The sequence below is a fragment of the Pteropus alecto genome, unplaced genomic scaffold, assembly GCF_000325575.1.
Source record: "Pteropus alecto unplaced genomic scaffold, ASM32557v1 scaffold113, whole genome shotgun sequence".
NCBI classification, from domain to species: Eukaryota; Metazoa; Chordata; class Mammalia; order Chiroptera; family Pteropodidae; genus Pteropus; species Pteropus alecto.
This window is the reverse complement of record NW_006433949.1, coordinates 248,068-266,090: the sequence shown is the minus strand read 5'-3', so window position 1 is coordinate 266,090 and position 18,023 is coordinate 248,068. Positions and strand designations below refer to the sequence as shown.

Genomic DNA, 18,023 nt, shown 5'->3' with positions numbered 1-18,023 from the left:
AGTAGTCATTTCACAATGTAATGTGTATCAAATCACATCATCCACCTTTTTAAAAATTCACATTGTGTAATCGAAGTATAGACAAGTTTTATTTGGCAATCATACCTCAATAAAGCTGGGGGGCGGGGAGCAGAAATGACAACCACGTTGAAGGTGTACAGTAACCCAGGAAGCTGAGACGGTATCTTTTTTTCCTTCTTGTGAGCTTTGCTAAGTCTCCAAATAAATGTTTTTATGAAATAGTTTCTCAGTTGCATTTTCAAGGTGCTATTTCTCAGTTATGTTTTTGTTACCAATTCAATTTGAAAAGTAAACTTCAAGGATAATTTCTCCATAATATCCCAGGTCTATATACTATATATCTTGCTTATTTATCTGTTTATTCAGTATGCATTTTATTGTCTTAATGGCCAGGCATAAGATGAATAAGGCATTGTTCTTCCTCTTAAGACGTATGGTCCAATGGGGGGAATAGATCAATGAACAAATAATTACAGTGTAATCAGTGTCATGATCAAGGTGCATGCAAAGTGCTGCAGGACCATAGAGTTTCTTCAGACCAGTCATGCTTGGGATCAGGCAAAGCCTCCCAAAGAAGATGACATGTCAGTTATTCTTGAAGGATAATGAAGGATTCCAGGCAGAATAAACAGTGTGTGTAGGCACGGAGAACATGGGGGATTACCAAGAGAACATGAGGGATTCAGGAAATGGCAAATCGTTTTTGTGGCTTTCACAAAAGATGCTTGTGGGGTGGGGGAGCTCGAACCATGGTGAAAATAGGAAGATCCGAAAACTCTTTTATTGTGTTTGAGAAGAAGTAGAGTGTGAGTTAGAAATTAAGATGTTTTCATCACAGTAAAATGGGGATTCTTCACTGTCAATCACAGTATGTTCTTTGGTTTTATAAGGACTAATTCGGTTTTAATTAAGAATGATGTCTTTCCCCAACATTGAATCATTTTTCAGATTACTTTTACCGTTTTTATGTGCAGATGTTATCTAACGAGGAGATGCTAATGAGATTGGCTAAGGAAGTACTGAGCAAGTTAAAGAAAAATTGTGCAAGGGGAAGGCTTTGATACAAGGAGGCCAAGGGAGAGGTCTCTTCACACCTGCAGACTCATGTGGCTCCCCTGGGTTTTTACCAGGCTTTTTCTTTAACTCTGAAGGTGGCTCCACCGAGGCTGTGCACTCAGGTCTGGCCCGTCAGGTGTCCAGCCTTCTCACTAACCATCTGGCCCGAGCCACCGAGTGCTGTGGCAACCAGGCTGCTGGCAATGATGCTCTCCAGGACGTCCTGAGTCTCCTCAATGACCTCTCGAGGTATGGCAGGGTCAGACAAGGCTGCGGGAGAGGTGGCTTTCCTCTTGAACGACTGGGGTTCCTTTGGGTGGTGGTTGTCTGTCGACACATCAGAATTGCTGAGCTGTTCTGACATGTTTCTGCCTCAAGAAAAATAATAGAGAAGGAAGTCACTGAAAAATAGTATTCAGTTCCAAATGAAAGGACTATTTAGGTGAGTATCTACATCATAAAATATCATTTGCTTTAACACTTTGTTGGTAACATCTGCCAACCTTTCAAGTCATTGTATTTGGATTCAGTAACCAAAAATTCTTACCCTCATTATAGCAAGATTAAAGAATAATCAGTCAGGACCTAAAGTTAACTCGCTTTGTCGTGCCGTGTCTTTAATAAAAGATATTTTATGGAGGTTTAAAACCATCATGTGTGAGCCACGAGGCACACGAAAGCTTATGCACATAAGGCTGCTTGTTCTTTGGCTTCTCCTGGCCGCTGCGCCTTCTTCTCAGTGAACTGTGACACGTTCAGGCAGGTCCCCGACTGCTGAGGCCTGTGTGGCGCTGTGTGACACCTGTGGTCTGGAAGCCCTCCTTAAAAAGGAGTTCAAGGCTAACCTGTCAGGCTCCCGGTTGGGTTTCTGGGTCTCGGTGCTCAGTGAATCAGCTGAGCTACAGGATCTGAATGAAGTAAATGTCGGGGATCAGAAAATAGTCAAACATCTTTCTTTTTAAGTATTGGTCAATTGTGAGCGTTCATCAGATATTTACAAAAACCCCTGACTTCTCTCTCATGAAAACGTGGTGCCAAATCCACGTCCCCTTGTGAATCTGAAGGCATTGGCGCATTTAACCTCATCTAGGGAACCCTTGCTTCTGAATGTCTGTAGATCAGCATTACCAGCACCATGTACCTTTTCTTCTTTTCCAGGAGTCACATCGGGAAAGCCATCCTGAGCCAGCCAGCTTGTGTGTCCAAACTCCTCTCCCTGCTGCTTGACCAACGGCCGTCGCCGAAGCTGGTCCTCATCATTCTCCAGCTGTGCCGGGCGGCACTCCCGCTGATGAGCGTAGAGGACTGTGGGAACGTGGAGCTCCCACCGTGGAGCTATTCCGTCCCCTCCCTCAACAGCGAGCAGGAAGACCCCAGCGACCCAGCATCCAAGATCGCCTCACTGCTCTTAGCAAAGCTGGCAGATTACGTGGTCCCAGGTGAGCAGCTTTTGGATATGAGAGTGGCACTAAGGTGCCCACTTCCTGGGGATAGTCAGACTGAGCTTTCACCCATCCCGTGATAAAAGAAACAAGGGAGAAGGGACAGAGGGCGAGAGAGGGAGGAGAGAGTCCAAAACCAGTGTTTTCCCTGCCCAAACAACATGGCGATTTTTCTGTTTGCTTAAAGGATGTCAGACAGTTCTTTCTCCAACCGCTTCCGAACCTGACACCACGTTGACAAAAACCAGTCCCAAGAATTCCTTAAAAGGAGATAAGGATCCCGGAGAAGAGAGTGAAGCAGTAGATGGCAAGCTCTCTATCTTTATCCACAAGCGAGAAGATCAGTCATCCCATGAAGTTCTCCAGCCGTTACTAAGGTGACGATGATTGTAACAGCTACATGTCATCAAGCACTAACCATGTTCTCAGGCACTGTGCTGAGTAAGCTGTTTACACAATTCAACTGTCGAGCCCCCCTAGCAATCCTAAGGCGTGATCACTGTTATTCTACATCCCTGTTTCAGGGATGAGCAGAAACGCAGACACAGGCCTCTCCAGTCACAGCTTCACCACCACTCAGGACTGTCCCTCCAAACCCAACAGAGCAAACGTCCTGTTGAGAATGTTTTGTTTGTGTTTGGTGGAGAGTCTGTAGTGTAACTTGACTTTGAGAAGAAACAATGCAAACAACAGTGTTATTGGTGTTCTTTAGCCATCAATAAATTCAAAGATGCCGTGCACTGTGAGGTGGAGAAATAAGAGAAACTTTTTTAAAGCTTTAGTTCATTGAAGTATGAATGGAATGATTGCTCAGGTGTAAGGAAGTAAAAATATGTGATTATTGTCCAATGATTACAAACCTACGGGGCCCTGTTAGTGGGACCCGGAACAGCGGGAAGGCCTGCCACAGAACACAAGGGACTTTAGAGCAGGCATTTATGTCTTAGATGAAAGAGTCCTCCTTTTAACAAATGGTTTGGTGATGGTGTCATCCTCATAATCGGGTCCCTTGTCTGCCATCATGGCAACCGAAAGCACTCACGGGCTACTGGCATGCATTAAGTAGGGTCAGGGCAGGTCAATGCTCAGATGAAGAAATCTCCAAGAAACACTCTTGGGCATTGTGAAACGTCATGGTACAAATTTGGTGGCAGAGGAAGCTGAGTTATTAGAAAGGAAGATCTGGTCATTAATACCAGGGCATCAGATCCATGCTGTTGTTAAGGTCCCCTCACTGAGATTTAGATCACTTATCGAGTTCTTTGCGTGCCTAGCCCCCCTTTATTATAGATTCCAACTCTCAATTTCGTTCACTTCTTTAGTTTGTACATCATTTTCATGTAGGTTTTTAATTATCATTGAACTCTAAGAACAGCTGTTGTTTTGATCTCTAGAACTGCTGTAATTAAGCAGTAATAAATCATTTCCCTTTTGGAAAAATTGAGCCTTACTGTGGATTTTAAAAGCCTGTAATAGTGTATAATGGTGGCCTGACCATTGCTGGGTTGCCTCACGGCGTGCAGTCCCCACCTCTGACTGTGCCTGTAAGAGCCTTGCCTCTCTGCCTTCCCGTTTTAGTAGCTCAGAAGGACGACCCTTCCGACTCGGTACTGGTGCCAACATGGAGAAGGTCGTGAAAATGGATCGAGACATGACCAAGGTAAGCCCAATACGGAGAAACCTGCTCTGACAAGACCCACGATTGAAGAACATTTGCCATGAGTCAGATTTTCACAAGAATGTTTTTTTTTTTTAGTTAATTCAAGTCCCCATAGAGAGGCAGGGTAAGAAATTGGAGTCAGTGGCTCAACTGAGGCCATTTTCAAGAAAACTAGTCAAATCAATTTGTCATCAATAGTAAAATGTAAAAGAGAACTCTTGATTTTGACTTAAAATTTTTTTCTTAGCTCTGTTGGAAAAGTTTTACAGCCTAAAAATGCTTTAAAAGTGATAATAGGTGAAAGTCGGTAGAAAAAATAATAGATAATAAGAAAGATAAATAGCCCATCGAACCATAAAGATATGCCCAGGCTCACAAATTACACAGTATGTAAACAAAGGAGAGGAGTAAAAACAACAGTAATATGTCATTTTTTACCTACCAGGCAGATAAAATTAAAGATGGATGATACCCATTATTGTCAAGGCAAAGGTAGAGGCATTCTCGAGTAGCCAGAGACAACCATGTTCTTCAAAGTTCTGTCTGTAAACAACAAAATAGGACCTGTGTACTCATACACAGGAGGTTAAAGAAATTATTATGCCAGTTTTACTTCCATTTAAAAACAATTTTAAATCGTTTTTAAAAAAATTGTTATATTCATATATGACATACAACTAAAAAAGAGATCGATCTGTATATGCTGATACAGAAACACATTCATGATATTTTGATAACTGATAAAAATAAATGGAAAAACTATGTGTATAGTGTGATTCATGATTATGTATGTCATAATTTGCATTGAAAAAATCTAGAGGATTAACAGTTATCTGGAGGACAAGACGTTTATGGAAATTTCACTTCTTATATATAATATTTGAATTTTTAAAAACGAGCCCGGATTGCTTTGGGGCGGCGGGGACGGGTTTACAAATGAGAGCGCTGAGAAGAGTGAACTGAGTACTGGGACGTCTTCAAACTGCCCTCCAGGGTGGCTGCTGCGAAGTGATCACGGAGGAGGCTGCAGCCGCTCTTCGAAAAGCAACCAAGTGGGCACAGTCGGGCCTCATCGTCAGCGTCGGGCCACCTGTAGAATCAGTCAACCCGGAGACTGTGAGTGGACTGTCCACAGGTGACAAAAAGAAAACCGCCCAAACCTCCATTTGCAGAGAGAGGAACTCTGAACTCGCGAGGTAAAACCTTTCACAGGGTAGAACCTGTCTACACCCTTCTCAGATTCACTTCGTGATGGGTTTGTTTTAGGGTTTTGATTTTGTCACCCTGTTGACCTGCCGGAAATGAGCACTGAGGGCTTAAGATACCTGTCTGAGGTTGTGGTGGCTGAATAGGGAGGCACTCCCGGCTGAGTGGACGTCTGAAGCCAGAGGATTGTTTTTCTGAGAAGGGCCGCTGCCAGCAACACCAGCTATTAGTGAACTCTGGTCTTGCTGTCTTCTTCCGAATGATACGTGCCCCCAGCCCGCTGTATACGTAAGCTTTCTAAGACTGGGAAGGATGAACTAGCGTTGCCCTGGGAAGATGTTCTGTGTTTGAGACCAGGGCTCGAGGCAGCGCATCTTTCCTCCATCCTGCTGGCTTATGCAAGTTTGAGGATTCTTTAGTTACCAGAAAGAATATGAGACGAGCAGTTTCTTCCTAATGATAATTTAGCTTCTCAGTCAACAAAATCTACTTTTTCTTGTATAAATGGAGAATGTTTCCATCTGAGGCTAATCCTAAAAGCCACTTGTCTGCATTCTTTACCATCACTGGGCACTGACAGTTTTTCCTGTTGACACTTATAGGACTGACCCCGTCAGACCCTTCATCAGTGGGCATGTGGCAAACAGCATGGCCGCGGAGGTGATCGCCTTGCTTCATAGCTTATTAATGGCACCCGAATCAAATGCTGCTCAGATATGGACCACAACAGCAGAAAAGGTTGGTATAGTGTTAACTGCTTAGCAGAGGAAGCAAGAAGGAAGTTAGTGGTCTTTGAATCACCCCCAGCAGGAGATCTTTTAGTAGAGAGATTTCTCAAACTGGCCAATTGTACTTGTTAACTTTCCCCTGGAATTTGCTTTGATTTAGTAGTTTCAGCTCTGTTCACCTACATCTCCCATTGCTGCCCATTCTAATTTTGCAGAAGATAGGACAGTATTCTCAGGGAGAAACAGGGATCCTCCTAGCCTGTGTTTGGCCGGTACTAACATTAGGAAATCATGCAGCCTTGGTTTATTGGCTTTGTTAAGGGTGCTTACCAAGCCCCAAGGAGGCCTCTGTGTGAGTTACACTTCCTGAGCGCTCTGTCAGTAATTACATTATTACAAACAATAGTCCAGTTTCCTAAAAGCTAGAGATCCATAATCAATTCCCCTATCCGAACATAGTCATTCTCCAAGCAAACTCTTCATACTGTGTCCCCAAGGTAATTGGGTGTTGAGATATAGGCAGTATGCTGTGATGGTTTTCCTTCAGATAAATTTTTGCTTTATTTTGGGGGTGTTATTAATGTGTGTTTGATTCTCCCATATTTTGTGTATTTCCAGTTCTGTCTAATTACCTGAGGCAAATACGGCAGGAATGTCAGTGGTGATATCTAAAAGTTATCTCATCCTTCTGTATCTGGAGTTCCTTCAGTTCATGGGACATGGACATTGCCGTAGACACTTCATTCTCCTTAGTATCAAAATGGCCAAAGCTTTTACTCCTTCTACATGGGCTGCTTCTTGTATTTAGGTTCTGTCTCGTGCGCTGATGTATATTCCACAATTGGGAAAATATGCAGAAAGCATTCTGGAAAATGGAAGCAGTAGTGGCAGAAAACTCGCCAAACTTCAGAGAATCGCCCGCCAGGCCGTCGCCGCACTGTGTGCACTTGGAGGCTTCAAAGAGACAATCAAGATCGGGTCCGAGGTTCAGGTAACCAGCCACCAGTTCCCCAGGCCATTGCTTTCCTTCTGTATACCAGCATCTGTTGATTAACCATCTAAAACAAGTATCATCTACCCAGTTGGACAAAAATCCTTATTCCTTCGAGCTAAATAAGGAATCTGAGAAACTCATGATTTCTAATCCCCACCATGTTGCAGATTATTCAGATATTAGAACAGTAGCATATAGTGTTAACCATAATATTTGTGTCCTGTGGTGTCATTAATATTGACATTATTTTAGAACTGAAATTTTGAAATTAAATCTTTGTAATCACATCGACCTAAGGTTTTAGGACCTATTTTAACTCATGTTCAGGCCTTGGTTTCTGCATTATAATAAACTATTACTGTAATGCCAATAATGACAGCTGTAAATTTATTCTTCCCACTTGTCATGTCAGATAGTCGCTTAAACCGTCAGAGCTGGTAGATAGTACTAATCCACCTTTGTCTCTAGGTTTTAGGTAGAGGAATATCAGGAAGCATCGGAGTAGTCGCTTCTATCAATGAACAGGAAGGTATAGCTACAGTCAGATTCCCACCTATAGACTGTAGAAAGACTTCGCAAGCATCAGACACATTGACTATTCCATTGTCTAGACTTTGTGTTCCAAGATCAGAGGTAAGGTGATTTTTAAATGCATCATAAAATGTCACTGCAAATTTGGTAACCGTACTGTAATGAATAATATGTACGTGCACAGTGCAGAAGCACAAATACTTGGTTATCTGAAGTTTTACTTGTGATGTGTATTTCTGTACTGGAGATGATTATTTAATAGTAACATTTGTGTGAAAACACTTACTTAGGTGACAAAATTCAGTTCTTTGGTTGGAATTATTCTATTATGTATTGTATTCTTAATTGTTTTGGTCTAGTTTGCAATTTTGTGTATGGTGATTTTTTTTAACTGAAAATTTGAGAATTAACTCCAGATAATAATAACACCCTCATTTCTTATAAACTAACTACTCGAATTTAACTTTTTGCCATGCCCCCCCCCACCATCAGGCATTGCCTCTTCATAAACTGTCCATAACTGAGAAGGTAGTGCAGGCAGTCCAGTCCATGTTGCTTCCTCAGGAGGGAAGTCTCTCTATTCACACCTCACTTCCTGCAACAGGAGATGGGTCAGCTCCTGTGATGGCAGTCGTTCGGCTCCTGGCTGAAATCAGAACAAGGTGAGCACCCTCCAAAGGTCCCCTAATGTCTGAGGTGGCGCAGGCCACAGATTCAGGGGTTCTCGGGGGGGCTCAGTAGGTTCAGAGCATGAAGTTCGTGCCTCGCTGAGCAACAGCAACCGTTCTCTTGTGCTGTGTTTACTAACGTTTTGGTTGCATGTCCCAGTTTCTGCACTTTGAGATAAAATTTAGCTGTTCTCCTAAGAAAATAATCAAAATGCGGTATATAGAATGCATACACAAGGCTCCAGTGATTTGCTTTGTTCAGAGAACTTGGCTCTGTCACAGGAGTTCCTCTGTCACTTTGCCTTTTTAAAATGGTTCAGGCCACCTTAATACATATCTGGTCCATCACTGTCCAAGCCGATTTTGAGAAAACAAAGGAATGCTCCCAAGTGTTGACGTTGGAAAGAAAAGCAGCCTTTTCTTGCATGTATGGTCATTTACCATATATTGAATGGTAAATAACCATTAAACAAGAGTAACGAGGTTCTCTTTTGGTAATGGGACTTCTCAGAAAGTTCTCATATGTGTTTTTGAAACTGGTGAGGGAATCAGAAAAATACAGATTTTCTAAGCGTTTGGATTCCTCTTGTTCCCAGTGCACTAATATTGCTCCTGGAGCACAGTTTAGGAAAAGCTTTATGAGACAGTACAATGCTAATTTCTCATCTGGCACCTTGTGTCTCCGTGTAGGGGAGATGCCAACCATTTTTCCCCATTTGGGTCGTCCACGCAATGCCAGTAGTTACTGTTTAGGAAAAGAGAAGTTATATATTTCCAAACCAATCCAGCTCAGGAAAAAAAGCAAGAGGAAGGGGAATTTGAACCTTGTCATAAATTAGGGGACAAAATTGATGGAAATGTTTTTCACAGTTGACTTTTTAGAGAATGAACATTGATGACTTTGAAATATTGTAAATCTTTTAACATTAAGAGCATGCCTGGTCATGGCCCAGCTTTTGGAAGACAGCTCATTTTGTGAAGAATTCATACAACAGTGTCCAGCAGCTGTGGAGGTTCTTAACCTGGTAGCCCAAGAATGCAGTGCCGGTGAGTACCTGTCACTTCCTTACCACTGCCTCTAACTGGGCTCTGTCAGCACATTTACAGCTCGATCAGGAAATGTCAACAGTTTTCATACACACACCTGTCCAACAGCTGAGCTCTACAGGTACTTAGCACGACTCACTTTCATCCCTGATCTAGAAATGGAAATAAATAGCTTTCAGTATGTACCAAGCGAGAAATCAGCATTTTTTTAGTTTAACTTTAGGACCGTGTCAGAGTGGTTTTTTTCCCCCTCCGTTCAGATTAATTCATTGCCTTTATTTCCCTATTAGAACTATTTATGAGCTGTCCTTAGGGCTGCAGATACTTTGACTACTGTCACTGGCTACATTTAAATTCAAAGTCAAGAGTTTGCACTAACATCCGTCCTCTGTGTATATGTATGTGTGTGTGTTTATGAAAAAGTTTAAACAAATATAAAAATAGAGAGACTAGTATAATGAACCCTCATGTTTCCATCATCCAGTTTCAACAATTATCAACTCATAGCCAATCCTGTTTTATCAATGCTATACCCTCCTGGGTTATTTTTAAGCAAATTTTTAGATATTATTTTATCCCTAAATATTTTAGTATGTGTCTCTAAAAAATAAGGACTAAAAAAAAATACCACAATACCATTATCACATCTAAAAATTTAATAGTTATTCTTTAATATTATTAAATACCTAGTCAGTGTTAAACTTTCTCCTTTTCTTATAAAATCGTACTTGTTTTTACATATGTTTATTTGAGTCAAGGTCCAAATAAAGTTCATACATTGTGATTCATTGCTATGTCTTTTAAATTTCTTTTAAAATATAGATTCCCTTCAGTATCTTTTTTCCCTTGCAATTTATTTGTTGAACTGTTTCCCACAGTCTGGAGTTTGCTGATCGTATCTCTGTGGTGTTATTTAATAGGTCCTTTAGTCTTCAGATTTCCTGTAAATTGGTAGCTGGCCTGGGTGTTTTTAAGTGAAAATTTATTCTTTGTCCCCAGGGATATAATTGGAACCTAAACGAGATTGTTCACAATTAGATTAGCATTCCTCCAATGTTCTAGTGCTAGCATTTTCATAAACTACAATGAAAAAATTATCTTTAACTTCCTTACTGGTTTTATGCTCCTGTTATTATCCGTATTATTTACTTATTTCTCATGCCATTTGCTTTTACAGTAACTATAACCTTGTTTCTATCCTTAAATTTTTGTCCTTTTCCAAGTGGTAGTGGTTATTGTTGGTTTGCTTTTGCTTTTTAATTTGTCTTCATTCTATATCTGTTTTTCTTCTCATATCTACTTCCTCTAATAAGCATAGTGCTATGGAGCCAGTGACCATTAATAAATCTCAAAAAGACCCTTAGAAGACCCATAGAAAAAGGGCAGAAGAAAAGGAGTTTGCTAGACTTCTCCAGTGAAATTACTTGCGACTAAACTTGCGCCCATCATTTAGTTGTGTGCCTGTGATAGGGCCTTAGTTCCCTGCCTCTGCTTTCTAATATCCTTGGATTAGGTTGCATTTAAGACATTTTTGACTAATTTTAGCAAGTATATAACTTGCCAAATTAATCACTTTTCTATAAGACTCTTTCTGAGTATCCTCTGTTATACATTTTATCAAATAAGGAGACCTAAATTTGTGAAATGAACTGTGGTACTTAATGTACAGGCTAGAAATTGTAATAGTTTAGAGCAGTAATCTCAAATGGTTTTAATAACAACCCACCCTACCCTTTTTTTCCTAGTGTAAAAGAACTCTGTGGTAACAAAGAATTAGAAAGAAACGTGTGGGAAGTACTTGGTAATTGCTACAAAAGAGAAGACTACAAGCTTATACATGTCAGTTAATATTCTAAAATAGTGTCCAATGTCAAGTTTAACAGTCCTTAATATAACTCACTTATTAGGTTTCCAGAAAGAGCTGTGAGGTTGAAAGGAAAATATAAAGTTGCTGACTAGTCAGTCATTTACCTGTAAAAAACAAACCAAAAACCCCTGCATGTGGGTTACTTTGCAGCACGGCTTGCATTCTTATAGCCTATAAGGGAGTCATAGGCTATGCTTTAGAAGAAACGATGTTTCATAAATAAGACTCGTGGTGGTAGGTAGAGGAGAAAGTTCTTTGATTTTTATTTTTTAACGTGTTAATATTTTTATTTCATATATGAAAATGTTATAAAATTTACAGACAATATATTGATTCTTTAAAATCAAAACATTTCAATGAATTTTTCTGTTATTTTACTTCATCTGGGATGAATTAAGCAGCTGATTTGGCCGTTTCAGTGTTAACGCACTCATCTAAATTTTCTAGCTTCTACGATCCAGGGAAAAGAGTATTTAATTTCATTTGGTCTAGAAAGAGCACTTACAGCACTTTTCCCATGAAGAAATGTTCCTGAGACGTTAACTTGATCACTTAGTTGAAATAACATAGGAAACAGATTTGAAACTGAAGAAAGGCGTTGAGAAACAAACAAAAAGTGTTCTCAATTTTGTTCTTATACACCTACAGAAGCCAGAATCTCTCAAGTTCAACTGTTTCCTCTTCTCCCTAAATAGACATATTCCCTGAGCAAGAGGTTAAGTTCCTAAGAGTCCCAGGGAAGCATGTTTAAAATGCTTTCCAAGCTCTACCAAGGAGTCAGAAGGCGGTTCCGGGCAGTTGTCACACAGGAGGACCCCGGACCTCACCTGAGGAAACAGCTTTTCCCTGACCCACCTTCATCTGCCTTCAGTACTTCCATGGCTTCTGCTGTGGACAGTCCATCCCCTGAGATCCAGGCCTGGGGGCTGTTTCTCTTATAAAGATACCAATTTTAAAACCGTAGTCATTATTTACTCTGGAATCAGCTTTCTTCTCTGTCTTCCCTGTTTTAGGTGATACTCAGATGATTTTTGACACTTAGATACTGAGTCAAATATGAATCCTCCTCTCTGTCCTTGCCATATGTGATTCTTCCTTTGAAATGCTCCTGAAATTTATCCTTTTCTGCCCATTTCCACTATTAACTTTTTAAGTCACATACTTTTTATCTCCTGTTTAGACATCTGCATTATTCTCCACACTTGTCCTTCTTGCACCTTGTCTTTTCACATTGTCATCAGTTACTTTCCTGAAGCCCCATTTGAGTGGCTGATAGTCAGGGGCGTGGAGCTGTCACCGAGAAGCTAGCTTTCTTAAGTGTAGTTGCTACTGTGAAGTTGCCATTTATGGATTAGGATGCGCTTACTGCAGTTACCTGTTACTCTGGCCAAAGTACAATCTGTCTTTTCTTTCTGGAATTTGAACTATGGGAGCTTTTTATTCTCACGCCGGAATCTGTAAATTCTCCTCTTTCATGAAGCCTACCGCACAACAAATAAGCCTCAGCTCCGCCAGGTTAGCCCCTGCTTCCTTCCTTCTCCCTAAGACTTGCTGTTCCCTTGCTACTTGGTACAATTCCACCTATCCGCATTGAAATAGCTCCACGACACTTGTTACTGGTTGGTTGTAAGGACATTGTTGCAGATGGTCTTCATTATCTCATCTGGTATTCTGTGTAGAAGATCTCAGAATAATTTTTTAAAGTCATTTTAACAAAAATAATTGCAAAGTGTTTATCAAAAATAGGTAGGCTCTTTACAACTAATTAATGCACGTATATGTAATGGACTCCATGAGTCCTGTAACTGAAGAGTTTCCCTCTTTGATTTGTCTGTTGGGAATCACAGATCTAGACTTGTGCCCTCCTGGGTATAAATAAAGGACACCGGGCACACACCTCATGGCCTGACCTCACTCCTGCCTCCACTTGGACTTTCTTTGCCTCATCTTTCCTGTCGCCTTTAGTCCCTGACATCGGATCGTAGTAGCTGTCTAGTTGTCTGTAGATATGGAATGTCAGTAAATCTTTCTTGCTAAACTATCCCAAACAAACTCTGTGCTTTACTTTTATTGGACTACATTTTGCTCCTCCTAAGACATCTTTTTTAATTGAGATATACATGATTCACGTACCATACAATATACCATTTTAAAGTATAAAGCATAATTCTGTGGGTTTCAGTATATGCAGAAGTGTACAGCCATCACCACCATCTAATTCCAAAACATTTCCACATCCCTCCACTACCAAAAAAGTTCCGTATCCATGAAGCAGTTAGTCATTCCCTGTTAACCCCCTACCCCTGGCAACCACTTCTGTCTCTCTGGATTTGCCTGTTCTGAGTATTTCATGTAAATGGAATCTTACAGTGTGCGGCCTCTTGTGTCAGTCATTCCCTGTTAACCCCCTACCCCTGGCAACCACTTCTGTCTCTCTGGATTTGCCTGTTCTGGGTATTTCATGTAAATGGAATCTTACGGTGTGCGGCCTCTTGTGTCTTTTTTTTTTTTTTTCCACCTGACACCATGTTTTCAGGGTTCATCCATGTTGCAGCAGATATTAGTAGTTCGTCCCTTTTTATGGCTGAATAACATTCCATCGTATAGATAGACCACATTTTATTTATCCATTAATCAATTTATGAATGCTCGTGCTGTTTCTGCTTTTGGCTATTATGAATAATGCTACTATAAACATTCATTTACAAATTTTTGTGTGGGCATTTTAATTGTGTCAGGTATATATAGAAGTAGAATTATTGGGTCTTAACAGTATATTTAATTTTTGAGGAACTGCTTTCTTTTTTTCCAAAGTGACTGCACCATTTTACATTCCCACCAGCAGTATGAGGGCTCAGTTAATCCACATGCTAGCCAACGCCGGTATCACCTGTCTTTTTGATTATAACTACCTCAGTAGGTGTGAAGTGGTATCTCATTGTAACTAATAATGTTGAGCATCTTTTCCTGTATTTATTGGCTATTTAGGTATCTTCTTTGGAGAAATGTTTATTCGAATCCCTTGCCCCTTTTTAATTGGGTTGTCTTGTTGAATTATAACATTTCTTTATATATCCTAGATATCCTAGTCCCTGGTGGATATGATTTACAAACATTTTCTTCCATTCTGTGGGTTGTCTTTTCATTTTCTCAAAAGCGTACTTTGAAACAAAAGTTCTTCATTATTATGAAGTCCAGTTTATCTAATTTTCTTTCATTGCTTGTGCTTTTAGTGTCATATCTAAGAAACCATTGCTTGGGAGCATTTGAGATCTTGCTTTCCGGCATACGTTGTCAGTTTGGCTCAAAAAAACTTTCATAAAAATTTTAAAAAAAGAAAAAGAAAAAAGAAAAGAAACCATAGTCTAATCTAAAGTTATAAATATTTACACGTGTATTTTCTTCTAAGAGTTTCATAGTTTTAGCTATACGTTTTCTTAGGTCTTTGATTCATTTTGAATTAATTTTTGTGTGTCATGAGAGGTACTCCTGAAACATCTGGCTCTTCACTATACTGTTCTAGACTATTTTCATAGTGCCAAGCCATCCAGATTCCCTTTCTTCTCTGGTTATTGAAATCCTATCTTTTCTAAGATCTAATTTAATACTGTCCTCATTAAGCCTTTCCGGATCCCGGAATGAAGTCATCACTCACTCATCTGCTCCTGTGTTTGTGCTTTATATCATAACAACATATTATGTCACATATAAATCACATAATAATATGCTACAGCCTTGCACTGTGGTTTTTATTATATATATGTACACATGTACATGTCTTCTCTGTCCTCCCAGATTGGGGACTTCAGCTCATATATCTTTGTATTCTCTAACATCTAGCACTGCGCCTTGCTCATAGGAAATGATCAATAGGTGTTAGACTTTTAAAACATTGATTTAGATGATAAGAATAATAGCCTTCATTTACTAGGGGATAATAATAGCTTTCATATGAGAGTTTGCCTTGTGCAAGGGACTTGGCTAAAGCTTCTCCTTGAGTTATTTCATCTCATTTTCACCACCGTGTGAGGCACAGGCACTCTTATTATCCCCGCATTGAGAGTGAGATAGTGGATATTGAGTCATGGAGCTAGATTCTGAATCCAGGCAGCCCCACTCCAGAGCCCATGTGCTGGGCCACATTGCTATGCTGCTGAGCTGCGTGTGGCGGACAAAGATGTCTGGGTGTTTGCTCTTTTGTAAGAATTTGAAGAATCTCTGTAAGCATCTTATTGCTTCGACCCTACTCCAGAAGAGCTGGAGCCCTCTCAGGGTTGTAGGACTGGTTGACACGGATTCGATGTATCCCCCTCCAGGAGAGCGACTGGCAGTCGTGGAGGTGCAGTGTGAACGGCTGAGGATGCTCTACCGGGACTGCGCTCGGCCCCCGCCGCCGCCACTGCAGGCCGACCGGAGACAGGTGAGCCCTCTGCAGTGCACCACACCTGCCCGTCTGCAGTACGTAGCATCCAAGAATGCTGAGTGGCACGTTAATGATATTTAGAATGAGCAAAGTCATGTGGAGGTGTGTGCTCTGCACTGACATGCTGTCATCTTTGAATATGAAAGCACATTGATTGACATTCTGAGTATTAAAAGAGCGGAGGAGCAGAACTCGTTAATTTCTAAATTTCTATGTTATCAATAACAGGAAAAAACTTTTTCAAAATTTTAGATCCATAGTCTATTTCATAATAATAAGTATATATATGGAGAGTGAATGAGAGAGTGATTAAAAATCCAAAGTGGCAGAATGTTAACAATTGGTATCTGTGAATGTTCCTGGCAGCACTATTCATAATAGCCAAAAAGTGGAAACAACCTAAATGTCCAACTGATGAATGAATGCATAAGATGGGGCATATCCATTCAATGGAATATTATTCAGCCTTAAAAAGTAATGACATCATAATAGATGCTCCAATATGGATAAACCTTGAAAGTATGCTAAGCGAAAGGAGCCAGTCAGAAGAGAACACATGTTGTATGATTCTGCTTATATGTAATGTCCAGGACAGGCAAATCCATAGACGCAGAAAGCAGATTGATGGTTGCCAGGGGCTGGGAGTGGAGAGGGATAGGGATTAACTACAATGTGCAAGAGTTTCTTGTAAGGGGGACAGAAATATTCTAAAATTAGATCATGATGGTGGTCGCGCAACTCTGTGAATATCCTAAAAAGCACTGAATCATATACTTTAAATGAGTGAATTACATGTTATGTGAATTATATCTCAAAAATAACAGTGAATCTAGGTAGGGTATAAAAATTGTGGTATTGCAGTTTTTCTCTAGTTTTGGAATTATTTCAAAATAAAAAGTTAAAAATATATAAAAGAAGAAATGTCAGCTGAAATCTCAGCATCTCCAGTTACTACTGTCAGCATATTAACGTGAAAAACCTACAATTTTTTTAAACAAAAATGGATTTCACTGTCCTCATTGTTTTGCATCTAGCTTTTCCCCCTCTGTAGATGAGTACCTTTCCGTGTCAATCAATAGAAACTTAATAGCCCAGCGTTTCCTTGTTCCTCAGTTTACTCAGGCTTTTATTGTTGCAGATCCACATTGTCTATCATTTTCGCCCTAACAATGATCTTCACATCCTTGGGGCTAATCTTTACATGCATCTTTCCATTCTTTCTTTGGGATAAAAAGTGAAATTGATGGGTTTTTAAAAATATGCTTTTGTCTGATAGAGAAGCTTAAAATTTTATGATTAGATTTATTAAAAACTATGAACGTAAAAAAAATGAGGCAATTAACCTAAAAAAGAAAAAAAAGGGGGGATATGACCATATTACTCCTTTTTAGCTTTGAGCTGAATATTGCCATTGTAATACAAATTTCGCTAACTCATCGAACTAAAATTTGTCCTGTAACTACACTGGGACTATGGGGGGTGAGGGCCTGTGTGTAAGGAGGAGATATGTGAAAATTAAAACCTCATTTGTCATAGTAGAAGATAAATGATGTCTTCACGGGATATTAAAAGTAACATTATAAGCCTAGGAGAAATAGAGGTAATTAGAATTAACAGTTAAAAACGGTAAAAGAGTAGTTGTTTCTAGAGAGCGAGACTGGCCACGTGGAAGGAGACTGCCTTTTTGTAAATAAAATTTCCTTTGGAAAAAAATTATGCTTAAGAAAAAAGATTTACCTATGTTATAACACCATTAAATGACAACTATTTTTCTTCTTTGAGTGAGTAAAGGAATTCGTGTTTGCGATTCCATTGAATGAGGGTTTTTTCCCATTGTAGCCCAAAGAGATAACTTGGAGCCCCTCCAGAGTGTTCCCACCCGTCCGAGCCTGCATGTTCTCGTCACACCTTACTTCCGTCACCTTCCTGGCTGACCCCAGCGCTGGGGGCGGTCTGCCCCGGGGCACGTTTATCTATGCCACCTCACCACTGCCAGTTCAGGTAAGGAATCCCATGGCACACTGGCTTTTGCCTCTTTCCTTCCAATTTGAAAGAAAAAGCAAGTTCACGATGAGCCCTCTGATCATCTGCCCACTTCTGGTGTTTCTTCAGGCCCCATCCTTTTACTGGGAAATTGAAATTGTTTCCTATGGAGATACTGATGACGACACTGGACCAATAGTTTCCTTTGGCTTCGCTACAGAAGCAGAGAAACGAGATGGGGCTTGGACTAATCCAGTGGGCACTTGTCTTTTCCATAAGTAAGTGGCTACTATCACTGTTACTTGTAGATGTTTTACTAATAGAGTAATAGCATTATAATCTCTATCCCCCAGAAAATATATGAAACACTAGTTGGAAAGCTATTCATTTAGGGAAA

At 40.2% G+C, this 18,023-nt stretch overlaps 1 protein-coding gene across 1 annotated transcript in view; it reads left to right on the top strand.

Moving 5' to 3' along the window:
* The window catches only part of HECTD4 (HECT domain E3 ubiquitin protein ligase 4), a 120,776-nt gene that overhangs the window by 58,442 nt on the left and 44,311 nt on the right, over nt 1-18,023 (top strand). The window contains exons 34-46 of the mRNA XM_015586776.2: nt 1,173-1,326; nt 2,236-2,516; nt 2,707-2,896; nt 4,098-4,179; nt 5,173-5,375; nt 5,988-6,123; nt 6,922-7,104; nt 7,576-7,740; nt 8,131-8,300; nt 9,238-9,353; nt 15,537-15,640; nt 17,483-17,644; nt 17,756-17,904. Of these exons, the coding sequence (XP_015442262.1) occupies nt 1,173-1,326; nt 2,236-2,516; nt 2,707-2,896; nt 4,098-4,179; nt 5,173-5,375; nt 5,988-6,123; nt 6,922-7,104; nt 7,576-7,740; nt 8,131-8,300; nt 9,238-9,353; nt 15,537-15,640; nt 17,483-17,644; nt 17,756-17,904 (2,095 nt within the window). The remainder of the gene's footprint in view (nt 1-1,172; nt 1,327-2,235; nt 2,517-2,706; nt 2,897-4,097; nt 4,180-5,172; nt 5,376-5,987; nt 6,124-6,921; nt 7,105-7,575; nt 7,741-8,130; nt 8,301-9,237; nt 9,354-15,536; nt 15,641-17,482; nt 17,645-17,755; nt 17,905-18,023) is intronic.